Consider the following 23,501-nt stretch of genomic DNA (forward strand, 5'->3'; position numbering starts at 1 on the left):
GGTCTTACCCTAAAATACCTGAGCACTAACTATTGCATTGGGTGGTGATTTTTCACTACAGTATATCTAAAAATTGATAGGTCTCTGTGGTATGCTCCCATATAAACACCCCTACCAAAATGTGTGAAACTATAAACAATAACAGTTGCACTATACTAAAGGTTGCAACTAAAGCCTATTTCAGAATGCACATTTTAAGTACATGATCAGGCTGCCTGGCTTCCCCTTGACCAGTATCTTATGTTACAACTAGGGGGTCCAGAGAAGTATGTTCACACCTACTTTTAGGTCTAAACTCCTACCAAAAATCTGGACTCCCACCTTTCTTAAGTTTCTCTCTTTTCCTGGCCAAATACCAAAGTGGCTAACACACTCTTCTCAACAATTTCAGCTTCCCTGCTTCAGTCACTGAAGCAATCTGACGTTACCACCATGCGGTCACTATTATTGTACTTTCTGTTGGCTATAGGTATACACCATACACCATGCAGTTCCACTCCTTAATATCATTCCTGCCATCTTTACTGTTTTTTCTTTTTAGACAGAAGAGTCTCACTATGTTGTTCAGGCTTGTCTCAAACTCTTGGCTTCAAGCAATCCTCCTGTCTCAGCCTCCCAAAGATTATGGGCATGAGCCACCACAGCTGGCCTCCTCCTTTCCTGAAAAGATCCCTTGGTAGTCCCTTCTCATGTTGTCATTCATAACAGGCTTTAGGAATGCCTTTGGGGTATATTGTTGGCTCATGGTATCATTTGTCTCATCATTGCAATTGGCTTTTTTCCCAATATTGAAAGTATTATCCTTGTATTAATGCAAGTATTATCCTTGTATTAATGCAATTCTATATGATTTTCTAATAGTTACAACCCACTTATTACAAGGATTGAACTTCATCTAACAAACATTCATTAAGTGTCAAATGCCAGGCTTAGGCTTAGCTGTCTTTATTTCTTATAATTTCATAATGTTACAATTCTTACTTATCTATAGGAGTGATCTTACTTTGAATCAAACCTCCCTCTGTCAACCACTAAAATCCTCACCCTAAACTGTATACTTAATTTCTTTTTTCTTTCCTTCTCTCTCTCTCTCTCTCTCTCTCTCTCTCTCTCTCTCTCGCTCTCGCTCTCGCTCTCTCTCTCAGATTCACTTTTTCCTTGTTCAACTAACTAAGGAATTAAGAAATTAAGGAATAATTCATGTTTCATCATTCCCCTCCCATCTTACCCATGGATGTTAGCAATTTGTCTCAACCTATTCAGTCAGTGCTCATTCTATGTAATCCATTGAGCCCTGTTACACATGCATGTTGCAATTTAAAAAATATGTGAGACATGAAAGCATGAGCAAAACAGCATAAAATTATTATTTTCATCAGTGGTCTCCAAACTTGAGCATACATCAGAGTTGGGAGATATGTGAAGCGCAAGTTGCTGGGAAGAGTTTCTCCTTCAGTTGGTGTGGGATGGGTCTAGAGAATTTGCATTACTAACAAGTTCCCAAGGAATGTTGCTGCTGTAGGATCATGCATGATTGTCTAAAAATTAATGATATATAGGTAACTTAAGTTTTATGGAAAGTGCAAAAGAATAACTGAAAAACTAACACAATGAGAAGCTCATTACAAGAATGTCAGGTCCATGAAAACAAGGATTTCTTATATTCCATCAATATGATTCATATTCTAAAAATATTGGAAAATATCACCTACCTGAGAGCAGCAAGGTTTGTAAAATAACTTACAAATATGCTTTAAAAGATGTAAGAAAGACATAAAAAATTAAATTCTACTGAAGCACATAAAATAATAAATGACCTTGAATAAATGGAAACACACGTGCTCATGTGCAAATACACACCCCATATCCAGGCACAGACAAACTCAAAATCATAAAGATGCAAACTTCCCTCAAATTTAACATAGAAATTCAATAAAATTTCAATCAAATTCCCAAGAGTCATATTTATGTGGAAAGTGGACATTTTGTATGATGAATCTATAGTTCATTGGGAGAACTGAACACATAAAAATTGTCCAATAAGCTTAAAAAAGGAAAATAAGCCATAAACATACTTAAGACAAAGTGGTTGGGGAGGCAGAGGCAAGGACACTTTTTCCAGTTGATATTAAAATGTAGTAAAACATATATAGTAATTATTACAGTGTGGTACTAGTGTGGGACAAGACAGAGTAATGAACAAAACAAAATCTAAAATTAGACCAAAATGCATATGGTTATTAACGATATCATGAATATGGCAGCTGAAATAAATAGAAAGATAAACTTCTCCAAAAACACTTTAGTGGCAACTGGCTATGGTGGGGAGAGGAGATTAAAATTCTATCTGTACCATACATATATGTTCCAGATAGATTAAATATTGAAATATGAAAAAGTAAAATTGTAAAGCTAGTAGAAGATAAAGGAGAATATTTTTAATGAGTCATAAATAAAATCTTTCTAAGGGCTGACACGAAACTTAGAGACCATAAAGAAAATAATTTTTAAGTTTGCTGATTTAAAAAGTTGCAATTCCATATGGTACAAAATACCGTAAACATACTTAAGAAGAGGCAGGGAGGTGTGAGGTTGGAAGCAAGGAGATCTGCAACATAGGCAAAGGTTTAATATTAATCATACATAAAATTATCTTTAAAAAAATCAAAGGTAAGCAATCCTGTGGGCAAATATTTGAACAAGCCTTTCACAGAAAAATGACAACAAAAAGAATATGCATAAGAAAAGACACCCAATCTCAATTGTGTGTGTGTGTGCGTGTGTGTGTGTGTGAGAGAGAGAGAGAGAGAGAGAGAGCGAGAGACAGAGACAGAGACAGAGACAGAGAGACAGAGAGCTGCAACCATAGAATATAAAACACTTCTCAGGTCCTACTTACCATGAAAAATTTTATTTCTCCCACAATAAATTACAAACAAGAAAATGACAATGAAGGAGAAAGAAGAAAAACACTTAAAAAAGATTTTAAGTAGAAATCTATAGATAAATTGAAGGAAGATAAAAAAAATTGTTGAGCATTTCATAGGGAAAATTAAGTGGGTTCATGTATTAAAGCTTTCAATTTGTGATGAGTTTAAGCAAGCATGTGCAGGTTGTTTCTTTTTTCCCTCATAGCCATGCTAACAGGCTATAATTCAATTTGTCCTCCATGTTCCAAAGGGTAAAATTCTTAAGTGCTTTTAGATTACAGTAATCACCTTAAAAGAAAGGTGTTTATCCAAGCAAAATGAGATTCACAAACCATCTTAAAACAATATAATAAAATATGATTAAGTTCCAAGTAAGTCTTGAAATTCAGATGCAAGCAGCATTTTTATAACATGATATTCTTCTAGTATAGTAAAATTTTTAAAAAGCATCGTTTTACTTTCTTTGTACAAGAGGTCTTTAAGCTGAAAGATTCTGGTTTTTGAGTGACTCTATAGCTGAAATCTAAAACTCTATGCTCTAAACAGTAAGCAACATCTAAACAGTAACAAGAAGGCATAAAAGCAATTTTTACCAATGACAAGTTGATTATCACAATTTTTCAAAAATATGTATTAATCTTTTGCTGAAACAACATAGACTAATATGAATTAAGAACCCTCTTTAAGGTCCACTCTGATTTATGTATCACAATCAGTCTTAGAAATATTGTGAGTACTGTATTAAATTATAAACTGCTTTCTTAAGAGTTTATCATATTCTTCAACATTACATTAAAAAGACAAGAATTTCCTTTTAAATAGATAAAATACTGTTTAACAACCTATTCAGTCAAAAGCCACAAGTCAATTAAACAATTAAAACCTATTCAGAATGAAATACCGCATGTTCTCACTCATAGGCGGGTGTTGAACAATGAGAACACATGGACACAGGGAGGGGAGCACTACATACTGGGGTCTATTGGGGGGAATAGGGGAGGGACAGTGGGGGATGGGGAGTTGGGGAGAGAGAGCATGGGGAGAAATGCCAGATATAGGTGAAGGGGAGGAAGGCAGCAAATCACAATGCCACATGTGTACCTATGCAACTATCTTGCATGTTCTTCACATGTACCCCAAAACCTAAAATGCAATTTAAAAAAGAGAAAAAAAACCTATTCAGATAAAATTCATATAGTCGATTTACTAGAGTTTTAACTTTTTAATAAGTAATTTTCAAGTATGGTGAAAAACGAACAAACAAGAAAACAAAACTGGCAGATCACCAATCAGAACTCCTTAGAAAGAACCATTTCAGATACAAATCTTTCCAGCAGAAATCATCATGTTGCTAATTAGGTCACTCTACTTTTACTGTGCAAGGGATTCAAGGGAGTACAGCATGCAGGTCTGGATAAAGGTAACGGTATTACTGGATCCATAACAAATAATGTTAGCTAATTTAACAAAATTACAGAAGGCATAAAGAGAAGTTTAGGTAGCTCTATCTTTTCTACAATCTTTCACAGCCACAGTAGAAGCCATCTTATGGAACACATTCAAACCCACAGTTCAACAATAGATCAAAAAAGTTAAAGTAGGATATGGTTTACTTTATCATTTGATACAGAACTAAGGCTTTTTATTTGCACAAATGCCTGTCAGTTAAATCTTGGCATGGTATCTTGTTTCATAAATTAACCTCACTACCATGATGAATGCATGAACTGTCACAGATTTGGTTTCTTTAAAATGGATATAGAATATAAAGACATGTGCAAAACAATCTGAATTCAGAATCTTTAGGCTTTTTACAATTTCCCCCAAATCTTCTACAACCACAGGGCCAAAAGCTGATGTAAAGTAAGTGAGGCTCCCATTTCAACCACAGAAATTTAAGGGGTTGAAGAAAAAAACCACTTAGTAATAAAGATGAATGTGCTGGGCATAGTGGCTCACATCTGAAATCCCAGCAACTCAGAAGGCTGAGGCAGGAGGATTACTTGAGCCCAGGAGTTTGAGACCAGCCTGGCCAACATAGCAAGACCCTCAGCTCTAAGAAAGAAAGATGAATAATGATTTAATGTAATAATTTGAAAAATCTAAAACCAACACTATACTTGATGATAAAGCATTAGATGCTTCCCCCCTAAAATCAGGAATAAGACAAGGATGTCTGCTCTCACTGCCTCTATTCAACATTGTGCTAGAAGCTCTAACCAAGGCAATTAGTCAAGAAAAGGAAATAAAATTCATCTTAGAAAACTCAGGGAAATAAGTTTTTAAAAGAAAAAAAAGCATTCAGATTGCAAAGGAGGAAGTAAAAATATTTTTACTTTTTTTTTAGAGCAGATGACATGAGCTTGTATGCAGAAAATCCTAAAGAATTGACTAACGGATTTTAGAACTAAAAAAATTAATCCAGCAACGTTGCAGAATACAAGATCAATATACAAAAATAAATTGTATTTCTATACATGTGCAATAAACAATCTGAAAATGAAATTTAAAATAATTCCATCAATATAAATATAAAATACTTGGAAATAAATTTAACAGAAAAAGTACAAAACTTATATTCTGGAAACTATAAAACATTGCTGAAAAACAGAATAAGATCTAAATAAATGGGAAAACATACCATGTTCATGGATTGGAAGCCTTGATATTGTTAAGATGGTAATACTCCCCAAAGTGACCTGCAGATTTAACACAGTCCTCATCAGAATCTCAACTGACTTCTTTGCAGAAACTGACTAGCTAATTATAAAAGTCATATTTAAGTACTCAAAAGCTACATGTAGCTAGTAGGTATTGTACTGGACAGAAAAGCCTTACCTGTCCTGGGTGAAAATTTACCTTTTTACCATTTCAATTAATTTACAGTAGATAATATACTTACTAATAATTGTTTATATTAAATTCTCTTTGTTCAAATAACTCATGTGGTTTTTTTCTCTTAATTAGACCCTGGTTGATACTATTCAGGTAGTTTCATTATCAAGGCAGCATGGTAATAGGCTCTTAGAAGCTTAATGACTTAGGTTCAGCTGTCACTTTCTAGTTGCAGAAGCAAATTACTTCATCTCATTAATTCTCAGAATGTTACTAGGTAAAAATGGGAGGCAATACCCACTCTCTCAAGTCTGTTGTGAGGATATATGAGAACAGCTGACATATAATCGGTGTTCAATATATTTTACTTTTTTATTCATTTCTTTATTATCAGCTTCCAAGCACTTAAATCTATGTATCTCAGCTACAGCCTCCCAGAGTATTTCTTCCCCTGTCAAAACCACACTGTACTTTGTCCCAGTTCCTTGGGACTCTTTTTCAGCAAAGGTTTATCTTTAAAGGTAATCACAGCAGAATAAAGTTGGAGGACTCACACTTCCCAATTTGAAAACTTACTATAAAGCAGTTGTAATCATAACAGTGTGGTGTTGGCACAAGTATAGACATTTAGATCAATGGAGTAGAATTGAGAGTCCAGAAATAAAGCCATGTGTCTATGGTTAACTATTTTCCATAAATGTTCCAAGACAGTTCAATGAGGAGAGAAAAGTCTCTTCAACGTGTGGTGCTGGCACAACTGGATAATCACATGCAAAAGAATGAAGTACACACCATATAATTATATATTTGTATATACCATATGCAAATCTTAACTAAAATGGATCAAAAACCTGTTAGAGTTAAAATTCTTAGATGAAAACAAATTTTTAAGACCTCACATTATTTGGCAAAGGATTTTTAGACATGACACTAAACACAGGAGCAACAATAGATAATTTGGACTTAATCAAAATGTAAAACTTGTGCATCACTGGACATTATCAAAAACATGAAAAAACCTAAAGATAGGGGAAAATATTTGCAAATCTTACACCTGACAATAACAACAACAATTTTAAAATGGACAGCCTCCTTTAGGCCCAGTCATCTTCCAGTAACCTGCCAAAATGATGAACATAAAGAGAAAGAGGAGAGGCAATGATACACATTCTCTAGGCTTTTTAGAAAACATGAAGTTGTCCAATGTCAAAACAGCCAGAAGTGAAGATGCCAGGAATCTAACCCAGTCTGATTGTAAAGCGTCTCCATTGCATAGTGTTACCACCTTAGCCCTTTAAATTCTGATGTCAACCCACTGTTTCTCATACTGATATCAATACTGCAGCTGAAAGTCAACAATCTATTAACACCTTTGATTTGTCTTCTAAACATGAAACTACAGAGTAATATCTCCATAAATCCCTTTCCCTACTCCCCTCCCTCATTTTTATTTCTCTTACCACACTAATTAACTAAAGTACACCACACTAATTTAGTGCTCTGTCTCTGTCAGCTTCCACCTTCCTATTACATCCTCATCTATTTCATTCTACAAATCCACTCAGAGTTCCTAAACATCAAGGGCTTCAATCGTTCTCTACTCTTAAATCCATGGCTAGCATCTTGATCTTTCAAAACAATTATAAGCCTTTGCTATCTTGATGAGATATTCTCTCTTTTGGGTCAATAGCTATAGCTCAGTTATGCAAGGTGCCCAAATGAATGCTGGTCATAAAATTATTGCCCAAAATATTTGTTGAGTTTTCCTTTTAAACAGGGTAAATTAAAGCACAATTTCTTTCATTACAGCAGAAAGAATTTTACTTTCCCAATAATAATCAATTACAAACTGTCACTAAAACAATCTACTGGAAAAGTACCTGAACTTCTGAATATTAAGCCAAACTATCCCTTTTAATACACAGAATGAAAATGGACAGCATTTTATAATATAATATCTAGAATGAACAAATTTTATAATAACTTCATCTATTCAAAACACAGTAAAGAAACAAATAAATAAGAGGCCTCAGAGACAAAACAGATACCACAAAGCTCAAGCACAAATGCACATTCATGTTAGTAACTGACACACCACTTAGTCCTTCCTGTACAATTCTAAATCTGTTTAGCAAACTAGTTTTGACCATGCAACAAATCAGAAGAAGGGGAGAAGGAGCTGAAGGAAGGCACACTGAGGCATGACATAGAAGAAAGTGCAAAAGGCTCTTCAAGGAACATAAGAGCACAACAATCAGAATCATATAATGTAGAAGCAAATAGTTCTGCAAGTCCCAACAGATCCTACAGCTTCTCTAACATACTTTACTATAAGAGCTGTAATGACAGCCATGAGTCGGCAGGAAAAAATTTAACCAAAGTATTGAAAATAAAAAAATACATTGATGTTAAGGAGATAAAATCAGTTGTAAATAAAAATATAATAAAATTCCGGAATGGTTCATCACCTAAGCATTGAAGAAATCTAAAGTTTTAACTGTTACAAGCAGCATCTTCACTTTTCTTCTCATGCTGTTTTCACTAAAAATACAGCAAATTCCCTGAAGCTACATTAACCATCTTAACCCTGCTATCAACGTATAAGGGAGTACAGTCAATGACATCCATTTTAAGCGATTTGGGGGCTTACAGCAAGGAAATTTCACTTTATATCACTATAGAAGTACATTTTTAAGGAAGAAAATTTATTTCAGAGATATGGATTTTATCTAAATCTTCAATACCAGTAGTACAAATAATATAGCAGAGTGTGTGCATTAAAATATAACTTCTGTTCCAAGCATTAGGGCATGCACATGCACCCCCAACTTCCCTCCAGGTAAGGTGTGCTTCAGGTTCTTGATTCTACAAATGAAATACTCCAAACTCTCTCTCTGGGCCATGGTGACCTACAACATACCAGATGATGACCCTTCCATTCTCAGGGAAGTGGCATTATAGTATAATGGCTAAGAGCATGGACCCTGCAAATAACTATCATGGTTTTCAATTCTAGCTCTACCACTGAACTGTGTTACCATGAGTACTTAACTATTATCTGTAAAACAGACAGAGACAGCGTCTAGCACTTAGCATTACTCATAAAATGTTGGTAATATGTAATTTACAGCACATCTGCAAAGAATCAGGCACTATGCAGGACATTAGGAATATAAATATAAATGAGGAACAGTCATCACATCCAAAGAGCTCAGTCTCATGAAGAAAACAGACAAAACAGAGCATATAAATGCTATGAAGGTATGTGTGCTACAGCACTATAGAATACAGAGAAAAAATATTATCTCATCATATTCCCAGAGGAGAGGTATACTGTGCCTTAAAAGAAGTTATGTAAGCAAAACAAATGTCATAACAATATCTTCTGAGGCACAATGAGGGTTAATCCTCGTACATCATATAGACCTGAATGTGAAGTACTATGACTTTGAAATGTGTTATATGCACATTATTCAGCATAAAGGTACTGAAAAAGCCCTACGACCTGCAAAAAATCATCCACCAATCAGGCAGCCTGATATTCCCACAATAAAGGTTCATCTAACAAGTATGCAATTAGATCATTTTTTTTTATTTGAGACGGAGTTTCGCTCTTGTTACCCAGGCTGGAGTGCAATGGCGCGATCTCGGCTGACCGCAACCTCCGCCTCCTGGGTTCAGGCAATTCTCCTGCCTCAGCCTCCTGAGTAGCTGGGATTACAGGCACATGCCACCATGCCCAGCTAATTTTTTGTATTTTTAGTAGAGATGGGGTTTCACCATGTTGACCAGATGGTCTTGATCTCTTGACCTCGTGATCCACCCACCTCGGCCTCCCAAAGTGCTGGGATTACAGGCTTGAGCCACCATGCCCGGCCGCAATTATATCATTTTTGAAAGTGCAAAATACACCTAAAAATTGAAGCAGATGAAAAAAGAACTATTATTTATGAATTTTTCCACATACCAGACACTTTACATTAATTACTTTACCTAATCCACACAACAACCCAGAGAGGAAAGTATTATTATCCTCATTTTACAGATTTTAAAAAACGGAGGCTTCTCAGAGTTTATTAGTATGCTCAAGGTTGCCATTGCTAAGTGGCTAAGTCAGAATTCTAACCTTAAAAATCTGAACTGCAACCATTAAATTATACTGCTAGCTTGGTATACTAACATGGGGGTAACACATATTAAGAAGTATCAATCAGTCACTGTATTAGTTTGCTGGGGTGGCCATAATAAAGTACCACAAACTGGGCAGCTTAAACAGAATCAACATGTCAGCACAGTTGGTTTCTTCTGGGGTCTGTTGTCCTTGGCTTCCAGATGGCCATCTTCTTCCTGTAATTTCACATGGTCTTCCCTCTGAACCTGCCTGTGTCCTAACCTCTTCTTAAAAGAACATCAGTCACACTGAATTATAGTCTAATATGAAATACCCTATTTCCATACATCATCACATTCTGAGATACTGGGAGGGTTGCGACTTCAACATCTGGATTTTAGGAGGACACAATTCAATCCACAACAGTCAAAACTGAAAAAAAAGACTCTTCTTCCAAGGGAAAATGGATTCGCCTTAAACGTTTTTAAATCATAAATGAAAATTGTGGAGGTTGTTTTTTGAGAAATGTAAGTATATACATTTAGCTAGGAATAGCCAATGAATCACTGAGTACTGCCCCCTGAGGAGCATTTTGAAAATGTATTGGGGTGCTTCTACCACTCACAATTATTGAGCAAAACCACTAGCAACTGGTGGTCAGAGGCAAGGGTTATGGAATACATGGAGCAGTCCCAAACAATGAAGAATGGCCTCATACCCCAGAAGAGAGCAATACCCTGCAAGGTGAAACTTAACACAAAACATCAGGAACACCGCTATGTATACTAATTCAGGTAAGATTTGAGAAGAAGTAAAGAGAAAAGCCCAATAATTTAAGGCAAAGTCTTTATAAATGCAGAAACGTGAATCAAATAAAGATGCTGTCTCAAAACTAAATTATATATCCATTCTATGCACTATATATTAGAGCACTTCCAATTATATATTTGTGAAAAGAGTTTAGTACAACAATGCAGTTACTGAAAAAGCAATGAAACTTTGGCAAAAATGTCAGAGGATATTTGAATCCATTTTTAAGATTACAAACAAACTGTTATTAAGTTAGTAGAGACACATGAACCACAGGGATCTCAATAAAAATTACTTGAATTTTGAAGAGCAAATTGGTGGCCGCCATTACAGAGAGCTCAGCTCTGGTGCCTGAGCGAAGGGAGGAGGAGGCATAACGGCCTACTGCAGAGTACTGCGGTGAGAGCCAACAGGCCAGCACCAGCCTCAGCAGCCACCAGAAGTACATGAGGAACTGGCAGTAGCGTGTGCGCGTGCCTCGTGTGCGGTGGCAATGCAAGAACAGCACAGAGAGGCAGCCGGCTAGGGCTGGTGGCATCATGGACAAGAAGGTGTTCACTAAGGAGCTGGACCACGGTCCAGCAGCTGAACGAGTGCAAGCAGCTGTCCAAGTCCCAGGTCAAGAGCCTCTGCAAGAAGGCTACAGAAATCCTGACAAAAGAATCCAACGTGTAAGAGATTTGATGTCCAGCCACTGTCTGTGGAGATGTGAATGGGCAATTTCATGATCTCATGGAGCTGTTTAGAAGTGGTGGCAAATCACCAGATACAAATTCCTTGTTTATGGGAGATTGTGTTGACAGAGGATATTATTCAGTTGAAACAGTTACACTGCTTGTAGCTCTTAACGTTCCTTACCATGAATGCATCACCATTCTGCAAGGGAATCATGAGAGCAGACAGATCACACAAGTTTATTGTTTCTATGATGATTGTTTAAGAAAATATGGAAATGCAAATGTTTGGAATATTTTACAGATTTTTTGACTATCTTCCTCTCACTGCTTTGGTGGATAGACAGATCTTCTGTCTACATGGTGATCTCTCGCCATATATAGATACACTGGATCATATCAGAGCACATGGTCACTTACAGGAAGTTCCCCATGAGGTTCCAATGTGTGATTTGCTGTGGTCAGACCCGGATGACTGTGGTGATTGGAGTATATCTCCTTGAGGAGCTGATTACACCTTTGGGCAAGATATTTCTGAGACATTTAAGTATGCCAATGGCCTCACGTTGGTGTCTAGAGTTCACCAGCTACTGATGGAGGGATATAACTGGTGCGATGACTGGAATGTAGTAATGATTTTCAGTGCTCCAAACTATTGTTATTATTGTGGTAACCAAGCTCCAATTATGGAACTTGACAATACTTTAAAATACTCTTTCTTAGAGTCTGACCCAGCACCTCATAGAGGCAAGCCACATGTTACTCATAGTACCCCAGACTACTTCCTGTAATGAAATTTTAAACTTGTACAGTATTGCCATGAACCACATATTGACCAAGTGGAAATAGAAAGAGCAACAGTAACTCCAAAGTATCAGAAAATAGTTAATATTCAAAAGACTTGTTTTCACTCAGACCAAAAGATGTGCCATATAAAAATACAAAGCCTCTGGTCATCAACAGCCGTGATCACTTTAGAATGAAACAGTTCATTGCATGCTGAAGTGACACTGTTGGCCAAGAAACTAGTTTCTGGCATAGCCCTATTTGTAGTTACTTTTGCTTTCTCTGAGAGACTGTAGATAATAAGATGTAAACATTAACGCCTCATGAATACAATGTAACTTTCATTTAGCTATAGCTTCACTCAGCATGACTGTACAATGATTGGAGCTTAAGGAACATTTTTAAAAATAAGTACAAAGGCATCCCCTCTACTTGTCAGTTTTGAAATTGTTCTTTTTATTGTCAGGGATACCATTTAATTTAATTCCATGATTTGTCTGCACTCAGTTTATTCCCTACTCAAATCTCAGCCCCATGTTGTTCTTTGTTATTGTCAGAACCTGGTGAGTTGTTCTGAACACAACTGTTTTTTTCCCGTCCTGTAAGATGATGTGACTGCACAAGAGCATTGCAGTAATTTTCATAATAAACTTGTGAACTAAGAACTGAAAAAAAGAATATGAATTACTTAAATGTTTCGAATTACAAAATTCTACATGTTAAAAAATGTTTTGTAACACTAAGAAACACATGCTGTAAAAACCCATTTTGAAAGTATTTATTTGGTGATTGCCTGTTATTTTTCTATCTTTTTTGTATAGAGACATCTACTACCGCATCTTCTCCATAGCTTATTGTTTTATGGCTTCTCTTTCTAATCCATCCTCTCTATATCTCATCACCTAGAGAAGGATTCAGTCATCAAGGTCTTTTGAGGTACCAGGACCCTAAACTATGCCTTAAGGTGGTAGTATTTCAAAAGAGGAAATATGGTTTCTCTGATACCTCATCAGCATCTTGTTCTCTACCACAACATAGGGAATTATTTTTGTCAGTACCCTTAACAACATGGCCCAGGTCATTTGGGTCATTTGTGAGAATATCATACTTCCTCATTTGCTTCATTTTGAGAGCCTGTAATTTGTCATGACATGTTTTCTTGGCTTCAAGTATTTCCTTCTTTCTCTTATTATGTACAAACAAGTCTTGTCTCTGGTTACTTGTTCTAACATTTTTATTTTATGATCACATGTACCACTGATTTTTCATTTTCTAGAGCTTTCTACACAGAATTACTTTCCCACGTCTCATAAGCCTGAACTTACTCTTTAGAAGTAGTTACAAGCTTCACTTCCAAGATTAGGCTACAGGCATAAAGAAAGAATTTTTTTTAAAAAGAAGATGATGAAGAATTAGGTCCAAGCATTCATTACTTCACTACATCTTCTAGTACAATTGGGCCCTCAGAGTCATATCCTGAAATACATATAGTTTTATTATGCATTATATTTATTTATTCTTTATATTATAATCATAGTATTATGATTTTGTCATATGTATATAAGTAGGTCAAATTATCTATAAATTCTATTTCCCATTAATTAAATAAACTGTTACAAAATGTTTAAAAGGGTAAGGTGGAGGTCTGTTAGGGTTGAAAGACACATATGGTGACTTACAGAGACCTGAACCAGAACACAGAAACTGTCCCCAAATCTGGTCAAAAGGAAAAAAAAAAATGTTCTTTTCTACTGGTCCTCTGATTAAACAGCACATGGAACTAAGAAACTGTAGAGAAGAAATTGGAAGCAAAGAAGAAGTAAAAGAAAAAAATAGAGAAGTGGTTTATAAGAAACCAAATAATGAACTGTGAATATGCAAAACTGACTCCTGATAATGCTTTTAGATCTAACCCAACAGCAGCCTAGCATTGGGGTTGATTAAGGGTTGATTAAATGGATATGAAGAGAGACTAGTTAGAATTTCAATCCTGAAAGACTGCAAATAAGCTGGATTTGACTAATAGATCAATTCATTAAATCCATATAACATGCTCACCACTACAGTAAAATTTGGTTGTGCATCAACTAACCTGTATATGTGCTGAAATTTAGAGGAATGGAAAAAGGGCATCAAGAAATCAGAGAGAATAAAAGGTCGAAAGATCACAATACCAAGAGTTTTTAGCTTCAGAACAAGAAAACTGTGTCACTAATAAGCTCCCATACTGTCTCCAAGATTACCAATGAGAAAAACATTAGAGGTACTGAAATGAACTACAGAGGACAATTGGTTTAACCCATTAACTCTAAGTGGGCTTCATTTTTCCTATGCTGAGCCAATATCTGGCCCAGTAACTCAGGTTCCCCCCCCCCCCTTTTTTTTTTCCAATTGAGCCGAGATAATGCCATTGCACTCCAGCCTGGGCAACAAGAGGGTTACTTTTAACTAGGTACTTTCAGAACAGAAATGCTGAGAGCAGTTTGATAAAAACTCTTTATGTTTGATACTTAAAGTATGTCATTCTATATTAGTTTGTCCCTAGAAAAGATAGCTTGTAAAGGAATAGTCAAACGATTTAATAACTAAAATAGCATGATTCTGGTTTCTCCTTTTATGCCCTAAAGCGTAGCAGCAATGTGAACTCTGAAATATCTAGCTCATCTTCATCACAAATTCCTCTATTTCAAAAAGGTCATTTTGAATTCTTAATAAAGCATTAGGCTAGATTTACTTTATATTAAATTAATTTGAAGTCATGAGCTGCATTTGATCAGAATACTTACAAAGAGAGCACAGTCTTAGTTTCTGCTAAAGTCTTAATGCATATTCTTCACCATGCAGAGACAAAAATTATTATAGCTATTTTAGCAATTACAACCTAGAAGCTGTTATACATTTTTTCAGATAAGTCTGAAGTCACAATAAACCAAATAATTGTTCATTTTAATTGTATTGGACAGGGCCATTTAGGTTGATAAATTAGAATGTAAACCATCATTAACTCACAGTTAAATTTACAAATATTTGAAGGACAGTTTTACCTCTACATCATTAACACCAGACAATTTAAATTTGTTTTATGTAGCTATTACACAAAGCATTTATGTTATAAAATTTGTCTTTAACAATAATTTTTAAAGCATATATTTTTTCTGATTTTTCACATTAAAAATGTGTTTTTGAAAAATAACAAGTTACAAGTGGATAAACATGGAAAACTTAAAATACTGCCTTATACTATTTAGCCAGTCTTTGCTTTCCTCTTTCTGTTTGTTCAGACTAAAAAAGAAAGGTCAGCTTCCCCTTTTTCCCTCCAATTCCCAATTTAGCAGGCATTAAGGTTTAGAATATAAGGTTAAAAAACATTTCTCTCCAAACTGAAGAAGCCACAGCTATTTTTAAATATTGATTTATCACTGTAATGACCTCTAAAAAAATCCATGGGCTTAAATGACTAACATTAGATAACTGATATGACTCTCTTTTTGCTCCAGATACAGAGAAATGATTATCACATGTTTGACACTGAGACTGCCTTAAGTATACAGACAAGAAAATCAACTTAATATCTTCTATATAGTCCTACTTATAACCTCTTTTAGTAAAGTTTGATAAATATACTTTCATGCCCCCAAACAGTAGAGTGTAGAGAGAAGAGACTCTGGAATCACACAGATTTGAGCTTGAACGCTAGCCTCACTACATATTCACTAGCTGTTTTCTGTGAGTTTTAATTTCTTCACTGGTTCTAGAATAATAATGCCTACTTCTCAAAGGGTGGCTATAAGGTGTGAATAAAATAAAATATGTTAAGTGACTGACTAGGCAGAAACACAGTAAATGTTGGTTTTATATCTTCCCTTCCCTGCAACTTGGAATTTTAATATATCTAAATGAAAACTCTTCAGAAGTAAATTTGTAATTCATGTATAATATTTTAAATATTAATTTTCTTTAGCCTACAACACCTTCATTTGCTGGATCCAAGATGTTCAGTATGTGGATGACTGCCATCTTTGAAAATAAAGAGTACTCTGTGTTCAATATATTTGACTAAATTTCAATGTGTTATATAAATTTAATTATTTTTAACATGATATAAATAAAATAACAGTCATCTTTGATGACAGTGTGACTTTTCTAGGTTTGTAAACCCCTAGTTTTTATTTTTTTTAATATTCATTGAACTTTTTATAAACTTCTATATTCTGAAAACCAAATTAATTAAAATTTATTTTAAAAGGTAAATATGTATATTTATATTTATATATTATAGAAATATACATATTATATATATTTATTTAAATATAAATATTTACATATATATATAAAACTTCTGGAAGAAAAGGTAGAAGAAAATCATCAGGATCTTAGGTTAGTAAAGATCTTGTAGCTATGATATGAAAACCAGCACTTTGTGAACTTGCAGTAGACCCAAAACCCTTCTCAGTCTCTGAGAACTGCATAGCATCTACCCACAAGGTAGACATGGGTTGTTCTTTTTGATCTAACTACCTTTGCGCCAAGTTGATTAGACCAAAAGTGGAACGTGTCCTAAACTAATTATATATATACTATCTCTCCTGGGAATTGGAGCAGAGTAATTCTAGTCTAGCTAGAAGTAATCCCAAAGTCTCAGGACAGACATATGCACAGAGCATCAGAGAAAGTCAGTCTTCAGAAAGAGAGAGGTGTAAAGAACTCACATAAAAAGAAACAGAGCCAATGTAGCCTGGAACACAAATGATACAAGAAGCAAGAACAGCTCCCAAGGTTACTGAGCCCTTCTAGCTTCCTACCCTTGGCCTCCCTAAGCCTCATTAGGCTAGAGCAAGCTCCAGGGTATTTCGGTTACGTGGAAGTAAAAGAAACTTGACTAAGACAGGAATAGAAAATGAAACACAAATACTGAAGAGTTATAGCTCCTCCAGGGCTAGACATCGCTATTTTAACAGATACTAAAATTCTACACTATCACAGTAAGTTCATTTTATTACTCCATTTACTGTTATTTTCTGACAACACAGCTGATAATATATTATCTAAAAATTTGTACAGTCACAACAAAAATTAAATTGTGTTTAGAGAAAAACCAAGTAGAACTGTTACAAAGCAGACAGAAAAGGGGAATGACAGGTAATATTTATTTAGTAGTAAAGGTGGTGATGATTTTGAGTTCCAATTCAGGAAGATAGTTAAGCCAGTATGCTTTTTAAATGATCTGGACCCAGTCATGAGACATGAAAACTGTTTAGTGGGTCAAGACAAGCATTTATTTTTAATGAAACAAAACGACAGGGGAAAAGTAGTAAGAATAAATATTGGTAAGTACTCTTTCACGAAACTATTTGCTCCAGATTATACACACTTGCAAGTCCCTAAATTACAAAATCAACTATAGTTCTAACTTTTGGCCAGGGTCAAAAGAGCTTAAATGTCACTAAAAATCCCATGCTTCCAAAATACCAACTGGAGGCAATAGCTCCTAGTAATACATTTCCATAGCATATTTATTTTACAAGTTAAACAAATGAAAGTATTCCTAGCAAATACATCTTTACTTGCTTTAAGTTAACTCAACGTGAATCACAGATCTAAATATAAAAAACAAAAATAGGCTGGGCACAGTGGCTCACTCCTGTAATCTCAGCACTTTAGGAGGCCATGGTGGGCAGATCACCTGAGGTCAGGAGTTTGAGACCAGCCTAACCAACATGGAGAAACTCCATCACTACTAAAAATACAAAATTAGCCAGGCATGGTGGCACATGCCTGTAATCCCAGCTACTTGGGTGGCTGAGGTAGGAGAATCACTTGAACCTGGGAGGTGGAGATTGCAGTGAGCTGAGATCACGCCATTGCACTCCAGCCTGGGCAACAAGAGTGAAACTCTGTCTCTAAAAATATATATATATTTTTTTTCTTCCAGAAGTTGTATATATATAGAATATTTATATTTATATTTATATTTATATTTATATATTATAGAAATATACATATTATATATATTTATTTAAATATAAATATTTACATATATATATAAAACTTCTGGAAGAAAAGGTAGAAGAAAATCATCAGGATCTTAGGTTAGTAAAGATCTTGTAGCTAAGATATGAAAAATATGATCCATGAAGGAAAAACCTGACAAAATCATCTTTATCAAAATTAAAATATTTTGTTCTGAGAAAGACTACCAAGAAAATGAAAGGACAAACTACAAACCAGGAAAAAGAAATTGCAACCCACATATCTGATGAAAGATATACATTCAGAATCCATAAAAACAATTACAACTCTGCAATGAAAGACAATCCAGTATTTTTTACCTTAATGGGCAAAAATCTGAACACATACTCAAAGATATATGTAATAACCAATAAACATATGGAAAGATGCTCAAAATTATTAGTCATTAGGTTCATGCCCATGAACACAATGAGACAATTCTTTAACTATTCTTCCCATTGGTATATACATAGAGAGTTATGGGGGTTCAGTCAGGATGGTGGGAGAGATTGTAAAATATATTAGTCACAAACCTTCTCGGAAGGCTGGAAAGTTTTTGCAAAAGCCTTGGGAAAGAGGTTATGGCTGAAGGCAGCCTAATCTCCTTTCTTTGTGCAAATAACCTAGAGTAGATACAAAGGAATGTAAGGGAGTTTATCTAAATAAGTTGTTTACTCATGTGGTCCTAAAACTAACCTTTAATCATTCGCAAGCTGATGGCTCTCTTAAGGGGAGGGCAACCAGGTTTGTTACCCACAAACGATGTTTGCTTTAGGCCTCTAGTGGTGTTGACTCAAAGGTTTTGTCATATAATGTGTGCTGAATAAAGGCTGGCAAGACCAGCGTGTAGGGCCAGTGGCTGCTAACTCTCTGCCACGTCTGTGGCCATGGACCCATAGCCTGCTCTTTCACTGTATTCTGTGTTTGGGGCATTTGTTATCCCTTGCAGCATCAGAGTCCGCAGGTTAGACCCTGACAGAGTTTCCAATAGTTTCTCATAAGTACGGTCATGCATTACGTAACAATGGGGATAAGTTCTCAGAAATGTGTCATTAGGTGACTTCATCATTATGCAAATATCATAGAATATACTTACACAAACCTAGATGATATAGCCTATTATATACACCCAGGTTATATAGTATATCATATTGCTCACAGGCTACAAACCTGTAATACATGTGACTGTACTGAATACTGTAGGCAATTATAACATAATGGTCAGTATTTGTGTATCTAAGCATATCTAAACATAGAAAATGTGCAGTAAAAATATGATATAAAAGATAAAAAATGGTACAACTGTATAGGTGTTAGCATGAATGGAGTCTGCAGGACTGGAAGTTGGTTGCACTGAGTGAGTCAGTGAGTGGTGAGTGTATGTGAAGGCCTAGGACATTACTCTACACTACTGTAGACTTTGTCAGTACTGTACACTTAGGTACACTAAATTTATAAAAACATTTCTCTTTCTTCATTAATAACCTTAGCTTACTGTAACTTTTTTACTTTATACCCTTTTACTTTTTTTTGAACTTTTTGCCTCTTTTGTAATAATTTAGCTTAAAACACATATTATACAGCTGTAAAATATATTTTATTTCTTTATATCCATATTCTATCACCTTTATTTTTAAAATTTTTATTTTTGTTAACTTTTCAAACTTTTTTTTTAACTAAGACAAAAGCACACACATCATTACCTCAGGCCTACACAGGGCCAGGATAATCAATACAACTGTCTTTCACCTCCACATCTTATCCCACTGGAAGGTCTTCAGGGGGAGTAATGTGGAAGTTGTCATCTCCTATGATGATAATGCCTTCTTCTGGAGTACCTTCTGAAGTACTTGCCTGAAGCTGTTTACAGTAGCTTTTTGTATACATAGAAGAAATACACTCTAAAATAACACTAGGAAATATAGTAAATATATAAACCAGTAATATAGTCATTTATTATCATTATCAAGTATTAAGCACTATATATAACTGTATTGCTATACCTTTATACCACTAGAAGCAGCACAGTGGGATGGTTTACACCAGTATTACCACAAATATATGAAGAATGCTTTGCACTACCAAACTGGGAGAAATGTGACCTCACCAGGCAATGGGAATTTTTCAGCTCCATTATAATCATATGGGACCACCATTTTGTAGGCAGTTCATCACAGGCTGAAAGGTTATGTGACACATTACTATAATATTACATAAGTATTCTTATTTACACAACTTTGCATGTGTGCACACACACATACACAATTTCTGTTGGATCCAGTCTTCAGAACAGTATCACTAGAAAAGCACAATGAAGAGAGTGCAAGATGGCCAACTAGAAGCCCCTAGCCTCCTCCCTTCCATAAAAACAAGGAAAACAACAAATAAACAGCTATATTTTAATGAAAATAACTAATGGAGAACACCAGGGTACATCAAATGAGTAACACAAACCTTGGTGAGCACAGAAACTCAGGAAAGTCACATAAAGTATGGAAGGAAATACTAGGACTCCATCACCCCATCCCCCATGAGAGATGATCACCTGGGAACCAGAAGGAACTTCTCTCTGGTGAAAAGGTAGGCAAGAGAATCCCAGCAGCCCCCATCCACACTTTGGATACCTACAGTCCTCAATACTGGGGTCCCCTGCAGTCCTCACTAGCACTAAGCTCAGCTGAGGGAGCTACCTAGAGACCACAAAGCTATGCTCCTCCTCAGATAAGAAGCCAATACTGTGCCCCACCCCAAGTGGCCCACAGGGCTACTGCACTGAGAACTAATGCTAGAGTATGTCTTGCTCCAGGATGAGTACAAGTAGTCACAGCACATCTTCCCTGAGACTAAACTGTCCTCAAAACACTGCTGGTTAGAGGCCCTTTACCTCAAGCCCAGCTGTGAACAATTGCCCCTTCCCTGTGCGGCCAAGCAATGGTGGGACTGCTCCATCCACTCCTTCCCCCACCCCCTCAGGCAGAGTTGAGGCTGCGCAGTCCCTGCTGGGGAACCCATGCTTTGGCAGAACAGCTCCATCTTCTCTCAGCCATGCCTAAACTCTGTCCCTAGGACCTGAGCTGAATCTGTTCACTGCTGCTGAGCAAACAGTGCTTTGATGGAGCCCTGCATCCTGGAGAAAACAGGTGTGCCTGGGCCACCTAGAAGAGTCACACACACACATTCTCTCTCTCTCTCTCTCTCTCTCTCTGTCTGTCTCTCTCTCTCTCTTTTTCTCTCTCTCTCTCTCTCCCCGCCCCCCGTCTGAACTGAAAATTGCCCCCTTGGAGGTTGGTGCCTTTGCTAAGCTGAGCAACTGCACATCCCTTCAGGAGTTATTACAGAAAAAAGCATTGTTACCATAGGAAATGACAGCTCCATGCACGTTATTGTACTGAAGACCTTCCAGTAGGATAAGATGTGTAAGTTGAAGGCAGTGAAATTGATTATCCTAACCCTGTGTAGGCCCAGGCTTATGTATATGTCTGTATCATTGTTTTTAACAAAAAACTTAAAATGAAAAAAAAGGAATAACAATTTTAAAAATAGAAAAAGGCATATATATGCTAAAACCCCAGACTTCACCATTATACAATATACCCATGTAACAAAATGCACTTGTACCCCTTACATTTATACAAATAAAAAACAATGTTAATCCTTCCAGTTCATGAAAGAAAAAATGCTTATATAAAGAAATTATATGTATACATATAAATAATATATATGGATATAAACAAAGAATTTTTGTATAGCTGTGCAATATATTTTGTTTCAAGCTAAATATCATTGGAAAAAGAGGCAAAATTTTTTTTTTTAATTTAAAAGTGTATAAAGTTAAAAAGTTACAGTAAGTTAAGGTTAATTTATTATTGAAGAAAATATATTTTTTATAAATTTAGTAGAGCCTAAATGTACAGTGTTTATAGTCAATAGTGATGTGCAATAATGTTCTAGGCATTCACATTCTCTTCTCACTGACTGACACCTATAACAACTTTCAGTCCTCCAAGCTCCATTCATGCTAAGTGTCTTATGCAGGTGTACCATTTTTTATCTATTATATTTTTATCATACCTTTTCTGTGGTTAGCTATAATTAGATACACAAATACTGATCATTATGTTACAACTGCCTATAGTATTCAGTATAATCATGTGCACTACAGGTTTGTAGCCTGTGAGCAATAAGCTATACCATATAGCCTAGGTGTATAGTAGGCTATATCACATACATTTGTGTAAGTACACCCTATGATATTCACATAATGACAAAATTGCCTAAGGATGCAATTCTCAGAATGTATACCTGTCATTAAGTGATGCATGCAGTGTAAGCATTTAAGGCTACAATTTTCCTGTAAGTTTTGTTTACACTGCACCTCACACATTTTGCTATGCAATGTTTGTTATTGCTCAGTTTTAAGTAGTTTGCATTTCTATTAGGATTCCTTTGACCCTATGTGTTGTTTAAACATGTTTTTCAATATCCAAACATGGCTATTTTTAGTTATTTGTTTCTTATTTTAGCATAACTTCACAGTAATCAGAGAATATACTCTAATTTTCATTCCTATGACTATTTGTTGACACTTGTTTGATGGACTAGTATATGGTCAATTTTAATAAATGCTCTGTCCATACTTGTGAAAAGACATTTTCTCCACTTGCTGAAATATTCTACGTATACTCAATAAACTAAGCCTGATAATTGCATTCAAATTATGTATAATCAAACTAGATTTTTTTGTCCGCTTGTTCTATCAGTTACTAAGATAGGTGGTTTAAAATTGTCCATTCTAATTGGTAGATTTGTCATTTTCTTGTTGTTCAGTTTTGCTTTATGTATTCTGAAGCTATGCAATAGGTCCACAAAATTTAGAATTGTTTTCTCTTCCTGATGAATTGAAGCCTTTATCATGATGTAGTCAAACGGAGAAAGAGGCTGGGAATAGTGGAACACACCTGTAATCCCAGCATTTTGGGAGGCCGAGGCAGGAAGACACTTAAGCCCAGGAGTTTGAGACAAGCCTGGACAACATAGTGAGACCCCATATCTCCAAAAATTTAAAAATTAGCCAACTGTGGTGGCATGTGCCTCTAGTCCTAGCTATTCAGGAGGCTGAGGTGAAAGAATCACTTGAGCCCTGTAGGTCAAGGCTTCAGTGACCCAAGACTGTGTCACTGCACTATCATCGGGGTGACAGGGTGAGACCCTGTCTCAAAGAAAGAAACAACCCACAAATGAAGAAAGAAATCCTCACTCCCTCTATTTCTCCCTTCTCCCCTGTATTAGTCTGTTTTCATGCTGCTGATAAAGACACACCTGAGACTGAGCAATTTACAAAATAAA

The 23,501-nt window shown here is 35.7% G+C and overlaps 1 protein-coding gene and 1 pseudogene across 15 annotated transcripts in view; one reads left to right on the forward strand and one right to left on the reverse strand.

The window, feature by feature from the left end:
* Positions 1–23,501, reverse strand: part of KLHL13 (kelch like family member 13) — a 191,155-nt gene that overhangs the window by 126,352 nt on the left and 41,302 nt on the right. For 4 of the 15 annotated variants that reach the window (XM_078362538.1, XM_054251525.2, XM_054251523.2 and 1 more), the window contains exon 2: positions 5,572–5,629. The exons of the other annotated variants lie outside the window; for them this stretch is intronic. Coding sequence is in view for 2 of the 4 variants with exons in the window: in XM_054251525.2 (XP_054107500.1) it covers positions 5,572–5,580 (9 nt within the window). In the remaining 2 variants the exon portion in view is untranslated. The remainder of the gene's footprint in view (positions 1–5,571; positions 5,630–23,501) is intronic. 15 annotated transcript variants of the gene reach the window in all.
* LOC118150675 (serine/threonine-protein phosphatase 2A catalytic subunit alpha isoform pseudogene) lies at positions 11,226–12,151 on the forward strand (annotated as a pseudogene).

This window comes from Callithrix jacchus, chromosome X (assembly GCF_049354715.1).
Source record: "Callithrix jacchus isolate 240 chromosome X, calJac240_pri, whole genome shotgun sequence".
Classification (NCBI taxonomy): domain Eukaryota; kingdom Metazoa; phylum Chordata; class Mammalia; order Primates; family Cebidae; genus Callithrix; species Callithrix jacchus.